The sequence below is a fragment of the Sapajus apella genome, unplaced genomic scaffold (assembly GCF_009761245.1).
Source record: "Sapajus apella isolate SASKATOON/1434 unplaced genomic scaffold, GSC_monkey_1.0 scaffold22, whole genome shotgun sequence".
Lineage (NCBI taxonomy): Eukaryota > Metazoa > Chordata > Mammalia > Primates > Cebidae > Sapajus > Sapajus apella.
In genome coordinates this window covers 23,308,993-23,329,264 of record NW_022436962.1, presented here as the reverse complement: position 1 = coordinate 23,329,264, position 20,272 = coordinate 23,308,993, and the positions used below count along the sequence as shown (strand labels likewise).

The window sequence follows — 20,272 nt, the reverse complement described above, 5'->3', positions numbered from 1 at the left end:
ACATTAATATTTAACAGAGTCCTACTAATTAAAGAGTTACAGTTTTGTGATGGTTCCAGGCAGACAGGTTAATGCATTAGCCCTTTACTGGGCTTCTGATTTAAGGCAGAATAAATGAGCAACATTAGCATCATTTAATAGGAAGGATTTTTTTTTTTTTTAATGTGGATGGCCAGAGGACTGTTCCAGCAAACTTAGAGTGTTCTACTTTATTTGCTGTTTCTGTAAGTCCATCATAGTGCAGGAATACAATGACAAATGGACTTGGGAGCACAAATTTATTTAACAGTTTATTTTCACATTTATTTATTTATTTAAGAGACGGGGTTTCACCAGGTTGCCCAAGCTGGTCTCAAACTCCTGGACTCACACAACCCGCCCACTTTGGCCTCCCAAAGTTCTGGGCCACGCGCGGCCTTTTTTTTTTTTTTGCATTTTTATTTTCAGTTTATTATTAAAAAAAAAAAAAAAGAAAGAAAAAGAAGAAGAAGAAGAATCCTCTCTCACCACCTAGGGAAGCAGCATTAGATTTACCTTAGCCTTAGGTTCAGTTTGACAAGTTACAGGAAAGCAAAAATTATAGGTTGGCAAGTTACAGGAAAGCAAAAATGCTTCAGCTGAGGATAAATGTGTCTTTTTTTCTTATTTTCTTGGCGCAAGATCTTAAAGTTGATACCAAAATAATGTGTTCTTTAGTGGAGACATATCAAGAAAAATTTTGTTCCCTAAAAGCAAGTTTCTCAGAAAATCATGGATGAATGACAGGATTCCTGTGGAGGAACTGCTGCTTCACAGACTAATTTCCATCCCAAGAACTAATTTCCACCACAAGCTTTAGTAACATACATTCTTCACACAGAGCATTCATTTCATTTGGTGTTTACCAAGCATTTAATGAATCCGATTTCATGTACACCCTACTAGACAACGTGGGAAACTAGAACTGAAGGAGCAGGCGGGTTTACTGCGAAGTCGGTGAGGCTTGAGCCTCAGGCCCCTTCTTTACACAGAACCTTTCAAGTCCTTGAACCTACTTTTATTTTTGTTACCTTTTTTTTCCTAAAGGGGCCCCCAAATTGTATAAACTTCAGGTCCTACCAAGTCTAGATTCATTCTTAGAAAAATCTAGTTCCTTCCCTCAAGAAACCGGTCTCCTGAGCACACCGGAGCCTCTTCCTGTCTGGCACTCTCCATGGCCCTCCCAGCCCCACTCTCGTGTCATCTGATCATCTCTGACCCCCCTGGTCCCTGCACCTCCTAACTCAGTGCTTCTGTAGACACTGTGGGAAGAAAATTCACCTGGGATGATGCTGCCAGCACAGAGGTGCAGGCTTCGTCACAGCGCTCATGTAGGTTTCAGGTAAGGCCTGCTAATCTGCACTTTAAAGACTCAGCTAGGTGAGGTGGCTCATGCCTATAATCCCAGCACTTTGGGAAGCCAAGGCAGGCAGAGTCCAGGAGTTCAAGACCAGCCTGGGCAACATAGGGAGACCCTGTCTCTACAAAAAAATACTAAAGTTAGCCAGGCATGATGGCATACGCCTGTAGTCCCCGCTACTCAGGAAGCTGGGAGGCTAAAGTCACCTGAGCTGGGGAGTTCAAGGCTGCAGTGAGCTGTGACCGCACCATCGTATTCCAGTCTGGGCGACGGGTGAGACCTTGTCTCAAAAAAGAAAAAAGAGAAAAAAAAAGACTCTCTCGTGATTGGGCCTTGCCTTGATATTTCTGTCTCAGGCTTCCCTGCCTTTCAGTGCATGTTCAAGAGAGTTGCCAGAATATGTGCCTGGCACACTGTACAGGCATTCAGCAGATATTTGTTGGGAGAATGCAAATCATAATTACTTCCTTGCTCAGAATCATTACCAGCTCCTCAATATTCACAGTATAAAATCCAAACTCCTTGATGTGATGGCCTCTAGCCAGCTCCAATCCAGCCTCCCTGACATTTCTCCTTGACCTCCATGCTCCTGTGATTCAAAAATGCTCCCGAGCACCCCTTCATTCACGGCCTCTCATGCTTCTAGGCCTCCCAACCCCTGTCCCCTTTATCCATAATGACCCACCTTTGACCCTGGCACGCAGTCCACACAAGTACAGGATGAATAGCATTACTTCCGGGGAGCTGGACCTGACCCCTCTCCTGCCCAGGCTTCCCTTCTCCAGGCAGATTTAGGCAGTTCTACTTCTACACAACTCTGGTAACTTCAAAATGTGTACATTAAAGCACTTCTGACACTGGGCTGTCGTATTCTAAAGGGCGGGATCCAGATCTTTTCATCTCTATATCCGAGTTCCTATACACCATGCCTGGCCCACAACAGATGACTGATTTTTAAAAATTAACAAAGGCACAGAGGAATTCAAATAGGTAACAAATGACAAGATAACATCGTCAAGTAGACAACTTCTGTATAAATTGCTATTTCTCTTTTCTTATTTTTTTTTTTTATGAGACAGGGTCTTGCCCTGTCACCCAGGCTGGAGTGCAGTGGCACAATCTCCGCCTCCCAGGCTCAAACCTTCCTCCCTCCTCAGCCTCCCAAGTAGCTGGGACTATAGGTATGCACCACCATACCTGGCTAATTTTTACATTTTTTTTAGTAGAGTTGGGGTTTTGCCATGTTTTCCAGCCTGGTCTCAAACTCCTGAGCTCAAGCAATCCTCCTGCCTCAGCCTCCAAAAGTGCTGGGACTACAGGCATGAGCCACTGAGCCTTGCTGCTATTTTTCAGATTATCAACTAATATGAAGTGCCTGCATGTATGATAATTTATACTAGGCTCTGTGCAAAATTTTATCCTAAAGAACAATGTTTATCAACAAACTAGGGGCCGGGCATAGTGGCTCATGCCTATAATCTGAGCACTTTGGGAGGCTGAGGCAGGTAGATCACCTGAGGTCAGGAGTTTGAGAATGGCCTGGCCAACATGGAGAAATCCTACCTCTACTAAAAATATAAAAATTAGCCAAGTGTGGTGGTACGTGCCTGTAGTCCCAGCTACGCTGGAGGCTGAAGCAGGAGAATCACATAAACCCCAGAGGTGGAGGTTGTAGTGAGCCCAGATTGTGCCACTGCACTCCAGCCTGGGTGATACAGCAAGACTTCATCACACACAAAAAAAAAAAATTAGGGCATATTTTACTCACACAAAAGGAAGTGCAGTCATTCAGGGAAGCAAAGAATTGAAAGAGTGTTTAGGAGCCTCTCCTCCCACAGTGAACGACTTTGGATCTCTAAATTGGAACTGTCACCCCAGCTCTGCAGATGCTGGAGTTACAAGTCCTGTGTTCTAATGCCAGCACCACCACTTCTCTGCCAGGTAAAGTGTACAACACCTCTGAGCTTCATTTTCCTTATAAAAAGGAGACAATAACACAAATGTCACAGGGCTATTGTAAAGATCAAATAAAGTAATTTATCTGAAGTGATTATTTAGCTCAATGCCTAGCATCCAGTAAACACCCAATAAATGGTATTCGTCATTGTTACTCCCACTGCTCAGAAAGTTTAACTCACCCCTCAGGCTCAATATGACGACTAATGCTTCTTATTACCAAGCAGTACACAGCCATATGTATTTCATGTACAGAGTTCAGGGTTTCTACTGAGTTCTAATGTCGTCTTCCCTTAAGACCACAAAGGTATGTCCTTGAAAAGGGGGGAAATTTCTGGTGTCAATCACACAAATGGGCATGTGGATGCCCTGGGAGAGAACACAGGCCACAGCACCTGTGTGCTCTTGGCCTCCACTCTGGAGCATGGGGTTTCTAAAAGTCTCAGATCTTTGACAGCACTGCTGAGTGATGGAGAAGTGGAAAATGGCGATTCTCTTTATCTTCACTTCCCTCAGTTATCTCTGAGCTATGATTGTACATTCCAACCTCACATTTTCTACAATTTCGAGTTTTAACTGTTTGCATTGGGGCTCAAGCATTAAAGGGTGAGAGCAACGCCCCCCTGAGGCCAGTGAATTGAGGTCAGCAGCAATGAGTGAAGGACTCCACAAGGTTAAGGTGCAGTTGAGGAAGTAGTTTCCCCGCTATTGACCTTGGCGGATCTGAGTTGGCGCTGGCTAGAGCAGAGTTCCCTTAGCACCGAGAACAGCACATCTGAGCACAATGCACAAAAGCCATGGGTCTCTTACCTCCTCAAAGGCATCACAGCCCGTCACCACGATATTTGGCCTGAAATTCTCCATTTTTACTTTTTTCTCCAACCTGGTATTCAAATCTACCAGCGAGGCGTCCGTCATGACCAGGAGGGGACTGTAGTCTGGGTAAGCCACCTTGCCAAGAACACGAGAAAGTCAGGTCCCCACCACTCCACAAAACGGCTTAGACCAACTGCAAAGCTAAGTAACGTCCAGAAGCCAACCCACTTCACTGCGGAAGAGGGGAGCAGTGTTCGGGAAGGAGAGACACATGGCTTGCAAGTGGCCAGGAGCTGGAGCAGTTCCCACCCATACACAGGGACAGGGCTGCAGCCAGGGACGGCTCTGGGCCAGTATCACCCACCAGGCTTCCTCTTCCTGGGTCCCCACTCCCACTCCAGCAGGACCCCTTCCCCACATCATCCTCAAACAGCGGGGTCCTGCTGCCAATCAGCTATACTGCAGCAATAATTTCCTCAAGCACACCATTCACTCAACAAGCATTTATTGAACACCTACCAGGCACTCTTCTGGTAGGGAAACAACATTAAAGAAAGCAGATAAAAATCCTGCCCTCAAGGAGCTTGTAATTTAGGGGCTATGCAGAGAAACTCCCTGAGGTCCTTGTATTTTAAGCCTTAGTTCATGGCAGAATCAGAGGCTTTGGTCTTTGGCCCAGGGGGCAGTTTTCCTTAGGGGAGGCAGCTTGCCAGCACCTGAAATAAGCACACCTCATAGATTGTGAGGGGAGGGTCAGAACAAAGTCCGCTTCTGTAATTCCAGGAAACTTGCATTTAGTCCCAAACAAACTTCTCACCTTTGTTTCTCCAACCAGTTTTCTCTTTAATCTCCATCTGCTTGTCAGTCAGCCCTGGCTCCCCACTCCACGATCTCTCCCATATTCAATCCTCCATACACCCTAGAGATCCTACTCTTGAGGCATCTTTCATATCCACTTTCTTCTCCATCCCCCAATACCTCTGCCTGCCAGGCTGTGCCCTAATTATCACTCACCGGGGCCATTATCATATTTTCTTAACTGAGGTCCCAAGAGAGGCTCTTTGCTGGCCAGGAAGGAAGCCAGAAAGAAAAGGGTAACCAGTAGGAGTGAAGGTGAATCTCTGTAAGCTCACCTGGTAATTCCAATTAATAGGAGCTAGAAGTTTTTTTGATGTTCTTCCCTTCATGTTTGTCTCATATTGAACCAATCTGTACGCTTCTGTTTTCAAGAAGTTGGTGAACCACTGAGCTGCCTCATTGCCACAGTCTCTGCCTTTAATGTCAAGGCCAAATATTCTGGAAAGGTCACAAAAGAACACCAAGTTACTTACTTATATCAAGACACTGAGGGATGGTGTCAAAGATGGACAGCTGGACTGTTGGGACCTGACCATCCCAGAGGGCTAAGTGGTCCTTGGGTCAAAGCTGGGCAGAAGCACAGGACATAGGAGTAGAATGTGGCTGGGGAAGGGCTACCCAAACCCTAATGTACATGCAAATCCTCCAGGATCTTGTCTCAACGCAGACTCTGGTTCAGTAGGTCTGGGTTGGGGTCTGAGATTCTGTGTTCCCAACAAACTTCTGGATGCCTAAGCTGCTGGTCCATGAACCATGCTTTGAGTGGCAAGGACTTAGGACACTTTCACATGAGGAGAGGGGCTGCCCTGTGGCAGATGCACCCTGAGCTCAGAATCCAACAGACCTGGGTCAAATTGGAACTCTGCCATTCTCTAGTTTGGTGACCATAAGCAAATCATTTAACTCTGCTGACCTGTCTCCAGTTGTAAATTGGAGATAATAATATGGTACCTACTTATGCTCCTTGGTGGGAACAGATAACTTTAGATTACACAGTGGCCCTCAAGGTTTTCTTGCTTAAATTCCACTAGAGGAGTTTTAAAAAGCTTTACAGAACTATAAGTTGACAGGTAAACTTTTTCATCATAAGCTTAATTTGTTCTGAAAGATAATTTCCATTGAATTCTAAACAATGATATTTAAAATAAAATGACTATGCTTTTAAAAGTATGTAATGGGATCTAAACGCCATGTGGTTTGATATCCACCATTATCCATTTAAATATTTTTGTATTATTCTTTCTATTCGTGAACACATATGTATATTATTTTACTTATGTAATTTTATCCTAATGTATATAAATAATATATACAAATATATATAAAATAAATGTAATATATTAAAAATATAAATGTATAATACATATAAATAAAATCTATAATATATATTAGGCTAAAATTTCACAAGTAAAATAATATACGTGTTCACAAATAAAAAGATAATACAAAAATGTTTAAATGGTTAATATATATAAAATAAATTATATATACATATATATACTGAGATGGAGTTTCACTCTTGTTGCCCAGGCTGGAGTGCAATGGCACGATCTCGGCTCACTGCAACCTCCGCCTCCCAGGTTCAAGTGATTCTCCTGCCTCAGCCTCCTGAGTAGCTGGGATTATAGGCCTAAACCACCACATTCAGCTAATTTGGTATTTTTAGTAGAGACAGGGCTTCTCCTTGTTGGTCAGGGTGGTCTCAAATGTCCAATTGAAGGTGATCTGCCCACCTTGGCCTCCCAAAGTGCTAAGATTACAGGCGTGAGCTACCACACCCAGCTTTCATCCTAATACACTTTTATGACTATTGATCACTTACTGTATTTCTTTTGAACCAATTAAATTTGTTTTTTTCCTTAAGCTTTCAAGTGTGAAGAAATGTTTTCAGGACTGAGTTATTACAGTTATGATTTGTATGCAATTGGCCATAACAAAATAGTTATGCTATATATCTTAATAATTACTGAACATAAAAAATGAGATTTTATTTGAAATTCAATGCTTAATGCACCATGTAGAGTATCCATAAAACTCTGAATGAATCTTATATATTGCCAGAATAAGACGAGGTTCAGTATCAATTTTATTCCTTTCTTTTAAATAAGCCCTACGGAATTTTTTACAGAAATAAATAGATAGAAATGGAAGTTGAGTTTTAGTAATTTCACTTATTCTTTGAACCTCTAGGCAATATTTGTTACATAGTGATTTGTCATCGAAAAGTACTTTTAATTATTTATTAGCAACAATTTGATTGGAGGCCCCTTCGACTTAATGTAAGACAATGAGTTGGAACCACTGACTTGAACAGCAAATTTCCCCGTCATTAATGTCACCCTCTTTATCCATACTAGCATTTTTCATTGTTTCGGACCCTGTATGTTTGTCCGTCCAAGGGCAATGCCCCTAGTAAGATGTGGGGTGGGCAGACAAAAGCCTTTCCTTTGTACAAAGAGGAAAGGCTTATGGTGGGACAGGAGAACTTGCCGATTATCGATATGATTCAGAGGATCGGAAACTGATTCCCCTACCCTCATCTACCATGGGAAGGGGTTGCCCCTCCCCGTAGGAAGGCTCACACCAGTGTGAGGACGCCTGAGGTGATGCACATGAAGGAATCCAGTGTGGACACCTGAAGTGCTCCCACTTAGATGAATCCCTGTGTACCCTGCAGCTCATAATCCTGGTCTGAGGGTAGAGACTCTCTACCCTCTCACCTCCTCTCCCGTCTACTGTCAAATCTCAATGCTGTTCCTTTCACAGTTATTGAGCCTTTTCTTTCTCTCTAAACCTCCTTCTTGAAGCCACTGTTTTGCTTCTGATTAACTCTTGGCTCTATGGACATCTCACGATCCTCTCCTGACCTTCTGCCTTCCCCCTAAAACTGATCCCATCCCGCTGTTCGGCAGTTCCCTAAGTATCTGCTCCTGGATGGAACTCTTACCTCATCCCCTCAGAACAGCACTTGTACATAAGTGCACACGTGCTACCCACAGCGTTCTCCACCCGAGGAAGCTTATGGGTGGTACTCTGAAAAGTAGAAAGCCCCCAACAGGGCAAGGGAATACTGATTGACCAGGGCCTCTTCCCCCCAGTGAAAGGATCCCTCCGCCAGGCCTGTCTCCCATCCCTGCAGCAAACGGTAGCTCTCCCTCTGCCATTATGTCTTCTCCAATTCTTGCAGAATTTTCTGCAGAATCCACTCTCTCCCACATTTTAAAACAAAGTGTCTCATCAGCAACACGCCATAGAAAAAGCCAACCCTCGCTCTGTGCATCCAATAAAACTTCATTGTTAAGCAATCTACTAACTCACAAAGCAAAAGTAACTCACTAAAAATTAGGGAAGAGGGCATAAACACTTGAATAGACTCTTACAAAGACTGGCAAGTTCTACCAATGCTTAAAGAATAAATAATTCCAATCTTACACAGCAAACCAAAAAAGTGATTTTAAGAGTTGCCATGTAATGGTGGAAGAAAAGAGTAAATGTTTAGAACTAAATCTAACAAAACGTAAAATTTCATTATAGATAAAATTATAAAACTTTATTAAAGAGATAAAATAAGATGCAAATAAGTGGAGAAAATAATATTCAAAGATAGGGTAGATTAATACAATAAAGATAATAGCTATTTAAGAACTAATATCTAGGTAAGTGCCTACTGTGTACCAGGTTCTCTTCCAAGTGCCTTATTTAATACACACACTCACAGACACACACGCACACATATTTTCACATCAATTTTCTCTAAATTGAGCCACAAATTCAATGTAGGGTTGAAGTCATTTCTTATTTTCCCCTACTTTAAAACATTAGCTGCATCTTTTAAGACAATAATCAGGCCAGGTGCAGTGGCTCATGCCTATAATCCCAGAACTTCATGAGGCCGAGGCAGGCAGATCCCTTGAGGTCAGGAGTTCAAGACCAGCCTGGCCAACATGGCAAAACCCCATCTCTACTAAAATACAAAAATTAGCTGGGTATGGTGGTACATGCCTGTAGTCCCAGCTACTCAGGAGGCTGAGGCAAGAAAATGGCTTGAACCCAGGAAGCAGAGGTTGCAGTGAGCTGAGATGGCACCATCGCACTCCAGCCTGGGCAACAAGAGCAAAACTCCATTTCAAAAAAAAGAATGATTCATAAAACCTTGCAACAATAAAAAATCTATACCAGTCTATAATTTTAAAAAAAATTAACACCACACATGGTGAACAGGGAAAGCTGATCCAAAACACTAACAATGAAAGTTTAAAAATAAAATAAGTATAGAATAATATAAAACTCATGACACTTCAGCCTTGTTCAAATGGCTGTTGAGGGACTTCTTTTTCTTTTTTCTAACTTGAGGTTGTTGGTTTATGTTATTTGATTTTGAGCTCTGATGGGCTGGCTATGGTAATCACTCTGTCACTCACCATCTCTTAGGGGTTAAATGTTTGTATCTCTCCAAAATTCCTGTGTTGACACCCTCACCCCCAATGTGGGGTCTTTGAGAGGTAATTAGGTCTAGATGAGGTGGGGCCCTCATGCTGGGATTGGCACCCTTATGAGAAGAGGAAGAACCACACAGACGCTCTCTCTCTTCATGCAGGCACCAGGAAAGGTCATGTGAAGACATATGAGAAGTGGCCACTTACAACCCTGAAAAGGGACCTCACCAATCTACCAGCAACTTGATCTTGGACTTCCCATCCTCCCAAACTATAAGAAATAAATGTCTGCTGTTTAAGCCACCTAGACTATGGTGTTTTGTCACAGCAGCTGGCACTAACTAAACACACTAATTTATATCATTTCTCCAGTTTTAGCAGTTCCCTTGGCAACCAATCCATTAAACATAGCTTATAAATACAGGCTGAACTAGGTACAGCATGTCTAACCTGCTGGAGAGGGCAGTGCACTGATTACACCTCTGTGTCAATCCAAATTCAAAGGTCTTGGTAATTTTCACCAAACTGCCAGGAGACCGGGCTCTCTATTCCCACCTCATCCAGATCTACGCTTGATGCATGGAACAGAATGGCATGCAGGCTGGGAGTGGTGGCTCACACCTGGAATCCCCGCAGTTTGGGAGGCAGAGGCAGGTGGATCACCTGAAGTCAGGAGTTCGAAATCGGCCTGGCCAACATGGTGAAACCCCATCTCTACTAAAAATACAAAATTAGCTGGGCGTGATAGTGCATGCCTGTAATCCCAGCTACTCAGGAGGCTGGGGCAGGAGAATCGTTTGAACCTGGGAGGCGGAGGTTGCAGTGAGCTGAGATTGTACCATTGCACACCAGCCTGGGTGACAAGAGCAAAACTCTCTCTCAAAAAATAAATTAATTAAAAAAGAACAGGCTGCACTTGGTGTCTTTGTCAGACCTAGGCAACTCCCCTACAAGGGCTTTCGCTTTCCCTCTTTCCATCCAGGAAAGTGAGTGTGTCCCTAGATTTCTGCCTGTTTAGCTGGTAAAGAGCCTTGGGGAAAAACTTGCTCGCTGTTGGCGACACAGTGAGTCTACAAGCCAACATCCATATTACTCATGTGACACTTGTCAGCTATGTATTTACCGATGGGCTTCACATGTCTTCCAGTCAAGCTGAGATGGCTACACTCTTCCTCTGCAATGAATTGATGGGCTCAAAACCTGTCATTTATGAAAAAGCTTTTCTTTTCCCTACACATACATGTTAAAAGCAAAAGCCTTAGGAGGCATGTGGGTTCAAATCCCAGCTCTGCATTTTCGTGGCAGTGATCTAAGGCCTGGTTTCCTCATGTATAAAGTGGAATTAATGAAACCCCCCACATGGGCTTGCTAAATAATTACTGGAAATACTGAATTCAGCAATTATTGCTTCAGACTTTTGAAAATTGGGAACCATGAGTGGTGGATTTCAGCTTAGACACTTTGCTTGGAAAACCAAGAGATGAGAGTTTAGGGAGTAACTCTGAGGCTCTCCTCCGAGCCCTGGACCTTGGACAACACCAACTTCCACACACGTTTTTCAAACACTCAGGTTTTGAGGTGTGTGGAAATTAGTGTTGTCCAAGGTCCCAAAAGCTTGACAAGGGGTCCAGATCAACCCTCGACAAGCAGCTAAGTCCTCCTAATGTGGAAGGACAAGACCCAGGCAAACCATGGAACTCAACAACACAGTCCCAAAGGCCAAAAGGAAGCCAAGGCCTGAGGTGTGTCTTTGGCCAGAAGTGGAAATCCCATACACCCAAGGAATGTGCTTTCATCTCAGTCATGCACTTCAGAGGCTGCAGAGTCAACCTGAAAAGCTCTGGAAGCTCCAGCATCCTTCTCACCCAGCCGTGAGATTCAGCTGCTAACGTCTCCACTAACTCCTGGTTGGAGGGCTGACAATTCTGAATAAAGATTTGAACGAAAGGAGAAAACCCCTAAAGATGAACGCATTGCACCACCTTTATACTTGCAGTAATCATGCTTTCAATCTTCTGCATTTTTTATGCTTTGACATCTTGGAGCCATGTGGACACTGAGGAAACTACTTTTCCCAGAGCTGACCAATTCCTAGAAATAATAGACTGATGACCTGCCAGTGTGCCTGTAATAGGAACACCGGCCCATGCAGAGCCCACACTCCCAGTCGCCTCCTTTATTGGGTGCTCACATGCCGGGCCACTAGTCCCCTGCCCTAGTCAACCCCAGGACCAAGTACCAGAAAACATGTGGCCCAGACCCACTGAAATTATTCAAACTAGCCATCCCTAAGCCTGCCACCCCTGCCCTGCTTCTCCTTTCCTGTGGAAAGCACAATAAAGGCCCTTGCCCACATTTTCCCCGCTCCCTCTGCCTCCTGACCCACCCTGGTGCTTCCCCACCTGGACTTGTGTGGCAGGGCGTGCCTCCAGTTTCTAGGGAATCTGCTGGTATAAACATCTTTTTTCAGGACAGTCATTTCTGTGTCTGCATGTCTAACCACACCGGAATGAAACAAATCCCGGGTACCCTTAAAACAACACCCTGACTCATCCACTCATGCCTGATCCCAACCCAAACTGCACTTCTCTTAAACATTTCCTTTACCAATGCCATCCTCTACTGTAGAAACTATAGCAAGACAGAATGCAGGGAGGAGCCTGAAGGGAAATCAAGCCTGTTGCAGTTCCCTGGATGTCCCTAAGCAGAGCACCTGCAGTCGTGGAGTTTGTTTGAGGAAGGCTGCTTGATAGGCAAAACCAGCTGGTCCACGTCCGGAGCCCTGAAGATCAGGCGGTTGTTCTCACACGTGATGGAGACCAGCACGAGGCGAGGCTCCTGCCGGGCAGTGACCATGTGTCCATCTTCCTTAATCACCAGCCAAAACCTGCAGAGAAACAAACCAGGGCCCACTCAGAAAATCCCCTTCCATCCACCCAGCAGCTTCCCTCCAGCTTTCTACTTCCTCCTAACTCTCCACCCGCCCTGACTTGGGACCCAACAATTACTTTCTAGATAAGTATTCCAGTCCAGTCAAACGATTTGGGTCTAAAAGTTGGTGACCCCAAAACGAGCTTATTTGGCAGAAACAGTTCTGGGAGAGAGTCTGGCCAATGTTTGGAAATCTCTAGTTGCAAACACCAGAACGTGAGCCTGGCTCAGAGACTTTCCTTCACTGCTAAGGCGACCCTGCCACTTGTCTGCAGGCTCTGCTTTGGTTAGAAGCTTCTGTAGGTCTGTGAATATGTCTCTGTGGCTCTGGGAACCGTAAAATTGCTTTCAGGTCCTTTTGTTGTAGAACAAGATGAGGTTGGCCAAGTGAACTGGGGCCTGAGACAAACGTCTTGCAATGCTGCTGCCTCCAAGAGGACCCAGGCCGGCCTCTGCTCTGTTTAACTTGCTGTGGCGTGCAGGCCCTACATCAGGAAACCTCCCGAATGGCATTTCCTCTTCATGCACACATTCTGACACGGAGAACAAAGACTCACAGACGTCACATGTTAGATAAGAATCCCACTTATCTCCTAGAGAGCCCACCACTGTGCTGGACTTGGTTTTCACTTTGTATTTCTACGGGATGAGCTGAAGAGTGAGGGAAAGCTGGCCAGGCCCAGCTAGCTAGGCTTTCACCTACAGCCTAGCATAGAGGTTGGGACTGCGCCACGTAAAAGACTGGGTTGCCAAAAGAAAAAATCTTCCACTCCTAGGGAAAATAAATTTCAATATCACTTTTTAGTTTAGTTTTATTTAGTTGTTTTGTTTCTTTTGAGACAGTCTTGCTCTGTCAGCCAGGCTGGAGTACAGTGGCACAATCTCAGCTCACTGCAACCTCCACCTCCTGGGTTCAAGCGATTCTCTTGCCTCAGCCTCCTGGTAGCTAGGATTATAGGCATGTACCACCACAACAGGTTAATTTTTGTATTTTAATTTTGTAGTGTTAGGGTTTTGCTATATTGGCTGGGCTGGTCTTGAACTCCTGGCCTCAAGTAATCTACCCGCCTCGGCCTCCCAAAGTACCGGGATTACAGGCGTGAGCCACTGTGCCCAGCCCAATGTCACTATTTTAGAAAGAAGATAGAATCTGCAGACAAGTGGGTGAGGAACTGCAGGCACTGATGAGTGAAAAACACCTAAAAGCCAGAGGCTTTCCAAATGTGAGGAGGATAAAAAGCACAGCTCCTTCCAGAAGGAGGGGTGGCTCCTCCCAGGGAGATTTTCCAAACTGTGGCCAAAGCCAGCAGGGAAAGCCTGAGGAGACCTCAGGAGGACATCCAATATCAGAGCACAAGGAGCTCCTTCTCTCCCCTGTCCTGACCCTGGCAGGCAGTCTTGTATCTGCAACCTCCTTATCGGTAGAGTCCTTTCCAGGTGCTGGCTAAACTGTCCCTTCCCTGCCACCACACCAGAAGACAAAGGCTGTTAGCCCTGCTAACTGGCATTATGATGGTGTGGCAGTGTAAATGCATTTCAGTAACTGTCTTGCCTACCTCCTTCCAAAAAGCTGGTGACACAGGGCAGCAGCAAGTCCCCACCCCTCTGAGGAGACCATCTTTTCCTTTCTAAGTGTATATATGCATATGTGTGTTATTCATTCATTTAGATAATTTATATTTAATTAATTAATTTCAAGAGCGAGAGAGACAGCATCTCACTCCATTACCCAGGCTTTAGAGTGCAGGGGCATGATCTTAGCTCATAGCAGCCTTGAACTGCTAGGTTCAAGCAATCCTCCTGCCTCGGTCTCTTGAGTAGCTGGGACTACAGGCACATACCACCAAGCCCAGCTCATTTTTTAATTTTTTTGTAGAGATGGAGTCCCACTGTGTTACCCAAGCTGGTCTGGAACTCCTGGCTCAATTGATCCTTCCTCCTTGGCCTTTCAAAATACTGAGATTGCAGATGTGAGCCATCCTGCCTGGTCCAAGATGCCCACAGTTCTCTGGCTCTCTCATCCTGGAGCTGGGTTCTATAAATCAGAGGATGTCTGCCCAGAGAATGAAATGAAATGAAAGAGGCAGGCATCCTCTGATTTAGATGCCTAATAGAGCTAGGCCCTATTCCCTATTTCTAGCCTTGTCCCTTGGTGCAGAGTTCTTTGGTTAACGTCACCAAAGCCTTCACTCTTAACTCCCAGCATTCCCCATCCCCAGACAAGACTCCCTTTGAGATCTGCACACAACCAGAGCCATGTCCAAACAGGAGTGGCAAACCTGTTTGCACATCACTTCTGACAGCCCCTCCCTGGGCTGAATCTTTTCATCTCCCATTCATCCCTTCCTAATGTTGCCCTTCACCGAGTCTCACAGCCTGGCTCGTGGCTCCAGCCTACTGTATAACAACACAGGAGTTACACTGCTGGGGTTAACAGAGGGAAGTGATCACTAGAGGTTTCCCACTCATCAGTCACTGCAAAAGCAAGTGGCAACTTGCAGGAAGTCCAATTGGGGACGGGAGAAAGACAGCAATCACAGGTTAAAAGGTTGTCATTTGTGACATACCCCAACCATCTCATTTCCCTGTCAACCTGGGCAATAGTATTTTTCACCTCTCGTGCACAAAATGATGTCCCGTGAATAAATAACTAGTTTTATTCTGCCAGATCCAAAAGAAGAGATAAGTCTGGAGTGTAGAACCCCAACCTCGTCTACAACACTAAAACCTGGCACCTTGAATTTACAGTTAAAACATGAGTACGTGGTAGAGGGATCAGTCTGAAAGCCTGGAGCCCGGATTCCCCAAAACAGCTACAGTGCTCTGAATGACTAACAGCAACAGGTAAGTGGAGCCCAAAACAACAGAAAAATCTCATTTCTGAATTACAAACTGGCCTGGGGAGCAGGAAGGACTGAAAGTGAGGAAAAACAAGAACACTACCACTGACAGTGGAATGAGAAAACAGCAGGAACTGGGCAGGGAAAACACCCTGGATAATAATAAACTTAAGGGATTCCTGTCTCTAACAGTTAATCATTTGTGCAGAAGAAATAAAGGGCTGGCTTCAGTAAGGGTTTGGACAGATATAACTGGTCAGCTCACATATGGCTGCTAAGGAGAGCCGAGATTTCCAAGGTCAGCGAGGACAAGCACGTCCTCCCAGGAACTGCACCAGGCAGCCAATGCCAGCATTCTGCTAGGTGGACTTCAAACACTCAACGCTTAGCGTGCTCCAGCCAAGTGTTCACAAGTATACTAAGAGCTTTGAACAACATTCCTCTAGAAATTTGAGACCCACAATGCTTCCAGAGGAAAATCCCAGCTTCTTTGAACAGTTAGTTCCAAAGACACAGGTTCAGAATGGAATTCATTAAATAAGACCTTTCCCTGAACTCCAGGAGCATTTGTGGTAGTGTTATTATATTGTCAGGTTGAGAGAACAGCCGCCATTAAACGGTTCTCTCCAGCAAGCCTGCTTTCAAATTGTTAGCTATCCTTTGACAAATAAAAATTAGTTAAAATGGGGTTTTAGAGACCATCAAGTTCAACCTCATTCTTTTGCAAATGAGAAAACTTTGTAAAAGTTTGCCCAGTCTCCTGATCCTCAGTGCAATCCTTATACTTTTATATCATGCACCAGTTTCATACAAACAGCATAAATGCTGTGCTCACACAGATCTAAGTTCAAATCTCCACAGTATACATTGGTTTTCTGGCCTTGGATGAGATACTCATTCTTTCTGATACTGTTTCCTTATTTGCAAAATGGTGATAATAATATCTAGCCCACAAGATTGTTATGAGGCTTAAATATGCTAATCTATGCAACAGGACTCAGCGTCTGCTGCATTTTAACACTGAATTAACATTAATTTCATGGCCTTTCCCTCCACCCCAGGCTTCACATCACCCCACCCCATCCTAGGCATTTATTGTTTAAAACAAGGAAAAGGTAACAGAGTTGTATTTATTTTAGGATGTCAATGAGAGCAAAAAGTAAAGGACACATATTTTCTTTCACGGTTGTAATAGTCACGGCAAAGCAGTGACAAGAGAAGTGGGAAAGAAATCGTTCTTCAGGAGATCAGAGGACATGCAGATTCGACCTGGAAATCTGTCCGTGTAACCAATCCTTCAAGTGAGGAGGGAAGTAATGCAACCTAGTCGGAAACACTAATTTTCCTTGGACATGTATCGTGAGAATTCGGTTCTCCCAGTTTTTTGGAAGGTGTCCAGCTCCACAGAACCTATAGTCTTTCCAGCAATAGGAAGGCTTTTCTTATGCTTCAGATTTGAATAAGCTCTAAACATCTCTTCTTCTTCATGGTCTCAGATAAAACCCTCTAGTTATAGCATCAAAATCACCAGGGGGAAATTAAACACTCTATGCAAGTTGGTCCCACTCTTGGTGATTCTGCTTCAGTAGTCCTGGATGGGAATCTCAGAAGCTTCCAGGATTAAAAATCTGGGGTGGGAGATTGAAAATCCTACCATGATTCATACGGTCTGTGTGTACAACACTTCCCTAAGACTCATGAAGTTTTCCAATACTATGGAATCCCACATTTCTTTTTCTTTCTTGAGATGGAGTTTGGCTCTTGTTGCCCAGGCTGGAGTACAATGGTGCAATCTCAGCTCACTGCAACCTCCGCCTCCAGGGTTCAAGCAATTCTGCTGCCTCAGCCTCCCGAGTAGCTGGGGTTACAGGCATGCACCACCACACCCAGCTAATTTTGTATTTTTAGTAGAGACGGGGTTCTCCCATGTTGGTCAGGCTGGTCTTGAACTCCCACCTCAGGTGATCTGCCCGCCTCAGCCTCCCACAGTGCTGTGATTACAGGCATGAGCCACCTCGCCTGGCTGATAGCCCACATTTCTTTAAGACAGCAGTAGTCTTCAAAAAACAGTGCATTCTCGAGTCCTGGAGTGAACACAAGGATGCAGGTGGCTCTCTGCTAGAGGACTCCTTGTATGATAAACTTGCAAACCTCCCTCCCCTAGGACACAGGGCCACAGCTAAACCATCATCTTGGCCAGATAAGAAGGCATCTTGGCCAGGCGTGGTGGCTCATGCCTGTAATCTCAGCACTTTGGGAGGCCGAGACAGGTGGATCACCTGAGGTCAGGAGTTCGAGAGCAGCCTGGTCAACATGGTGAAACCCCGTTTCTACTAAAAATGCAAAAATTAGCCGGGTGTGGTGGCATGCACCTCTAGTCCCAGCTAGGGCCAAGGCAGGAGAATTGCTTGAACCTGGGAGGCAGAGGTTGCAGTGAGCGGAGATCATGCCACTGCACTCCATCCTGGGCCACAAAGTGTAACTCTGTCTCAAAAAAAAAAAAGTATCATAATCTTAAGTATGAAATGTTTATGCGTCAAACCCAAAAGTCCCAAAGTTCCAGGCTGTGAACAACTTTTCCTGTGGGAGAAGAGGGGACACTATTCCCTTAATGGCAAGTATCACACCCCTGCCCCCGAGTCCCCATGCCACTTGCTCATCCTTTGTCAAAGTGTATCAGGCTTCCCCAGCACCCCCAGGATTGGAGAAATGTGAGGAACAAGGCCCAGCAAGGCCTGAGCCAATGTCCTTGAACCACACTTGGCGTCTTTCTTGCTGCTTTCTAGTGCCAATAGCATTTATTTTTCTTTTGTAAACTAGGATAGAATCACAAACTTCAGAGCTACGGAGCCTTGGAGACACAGTTCAGACGCCCTCCCATTACAGAGGAGAAATCTCTCACCTAGGGAAGGGCAAGGAATCGCCCCTACATACTTTTCCAACAAATAAATCTGACATGAGCTTGACCTTCCCAGCCAAACCACCAACGGTCCAACAGTCAGCCCAGAAACCCAGGTGGCAAACCCCTGTGCTCCTTCCCGGACAGGTCGGGCCCCACCTCCCTCCCCTCCTCATCCCGGGCAGGCTCCGCGCCGCCCCGCGCCCGCGCTCCGTACCTGTCCCGCAGGTTCCCGCTGCGCAGCCCCAGGGCCGTGCACTCCGCCTCGCTCACCGCCACCCCCTTGCAGGATTTCACCGGGTAGATCCAGAGCTTCGCCACGGTGCCCACCTGCTGCAGCCGCCGGCGCCGCCTGGGCCCTGCGCGACGCCAGACGACAGCCCCCAGCACCACGGCGGCCAGCGCCAGCGCGGCGACCCCGAGCCACCCGGGCCGGCGCTGCGCGAGGAAGCCGAGGCTGGCCTGCATGGAGGAGGCGGAGGCGCCCGTGGCAGAGCGAGGGCAGCCGCGGACCTGCGCACACACCCGGCGCTACCGGAGCTGGGAGGCCGAGGAGGCGCTTAAGGATCCTCGCGGGCGGGAGGAGTCAGCGTCGGCCCAGCCTCGGGCCGTCTCGCCCTGGCGCCGCCTACAGGCAGGGCCGGTCCGCGGAGAGCGGGCATGCCTTAAGGCGGCGACAAAGCCTGGCGGTAACGGGGGAGACAGGCAGAGAGCGGCCGGGGACCCCAAAGCCTGCGAGCGAAGTGGGCGGCCTCTGGGGTGGTCAGTGCCGCTTTACTCCTCCTCGTCCCCGCCCTGCAAGGCGTGCCACGCGACCTTCCGCGCCCGCACTCCGCCGTCCCCTTCCCTGCTAATACTGCGCGCTTCGTCGCTCGACCAGAGCACCCCAGAACGTGAAGGTGGGGTGCAGAATGGAGAACTCCCAAACATTTGGGGACCACTTTTTCTGGCAGGCCGCTGTGAGAACTGCAAGACTTTCTGCACATAAAGACTCAGTCTAAGCCTCTGCACTCAGACACGAGGAACTCTAGTGTGACTTATAGGAGCATGACTCAAGGTCCCCCACCCTCCGCTGCCCCTTAACCTCGACCCCAGTAAAATGTCTTCCTGAGAAAGCTCAAGGCAGCCATGAGAATTTCCCGTTTATTCTAGCCAACACCCGCTGGTAAGGCGCCTGACCTCCCTTTTTCAGGATATTTTCTTAAAAGGGCTTACAACTGTGAATCGTTTCTCTGCTGCTGTGAGATGTGTATGTATCGCCTACAGCTCAGAAGCGTCTTTCTCAAGGACCTGAAAGCCATTGCTTTGAAATGCAATCATGGGGAGGACAGGCCTCTCTGTCCCCCAGTCTCTGTGGGAGGATAGAATCCCAGCTTCATAACCGCTAGCTGCAGGCACAGCTGCCCGCTCATCGATACTGACCACCCCTTCGTGATTTTTCACTTGAGCCCCCGCTGGCTTCCCCGCCCTACTCTCTCCTTCATCCTTTAAAACGCCCAGTCTCCTCTGCACAAAGGAGAATGATCAGCTTTTTCTCCTACTATAAGTAGTTACTTAGTAAAATCTGTTTTCACGCCTTAACTAATGTTCCGCTTTGTTGACATTTAACAGCTCCATTCAAATAAGCTATTGGGTTAACAGTGGATTTTCTTACACAAATTAAGGTTTGCAGTCTTTCAAGATTTTGTTGTTGTTCTGTTTTTTCAAAAGTTTGTCGCATAAACTGTGGCACAGTCCTAGGAAAGTTTAAGGAGGCCAACCACTGGGCCACCTCCCAAATCTGGCCTGGCCACCCCCTGGGGAAGAGGCCCACTCCAGAGTGTGGGAAGAGACTCTGGGAGGGATGGAGAACCAGAGGAGCCAGGCGCCCTTTGGCTGTTCCTTGTGAAAAGTGAAAGACAAAACAGGGCCTGAATCTCTCCCCACCCAGAAAAAAACTTCAGGCCAGCAGAATTAGTCCCTCAGTCCCCATACATTTACATCATGCTTGGCAGCTGAGACTAAGGGATTTGTTTTTTAAGCATTGTGTGGTGAATGTGATGTGCATACACTTGGAACTGACCCTCTTTGCTTCTCCCGACTCCAGAGGAGGGTCAGAGACCTTCCTGCCCACAAGCCTGCTGTCGCAGTGAGGGGCTTGTAAAGCCATCATTGCCTG

At 46.2% G+C, this 20,272-nt stretch overlaps 1 protein-coding gene across 2 annotated transcripts in view; it reads right to left on the bottom strand.

The window, feature by feature from the left end:
* MTARC2 (mitochondrial amidoxime reducing component 2) overlaps nucleotides 1-18,836 on the bottom strand; it is a 30,633-nt gene extending 11,797 nt beyond the window's left edge. For both annotated transcript variants that reach the window (XM_032289304.1, XM_032289303.1), the window contains exons 1-4: nucleotides 18,332-18,836; nucleotides 12,158-12,331; nucleotides 5,284-5,446; nucleotides 4,145-4,285 (exon numbers count right to left, since the gene is read on the bottom strand). In XM_032289304.1, the coding sequence (XP_032145195.1) occupies nucleotides 4,145-4,285; nucleotides 5,284-5,446; nucleotides 12,158-12,331; nucleotides 18,332-18,582 (729 nt within the window). In that variant the 5' untranslated portion in view covers nucleotides 18,583-18,836. The remainder of the gene's footprint in view (nucleotides 1-4,144; nucleotides 4,286-5,283; nucleotides 5,447-12,157; nucleotides 12,332-18,331) is intronic.
* Between the last annotated feature and the right edge of the window lie 1,436 nt (nucleotides 18,837-20,272).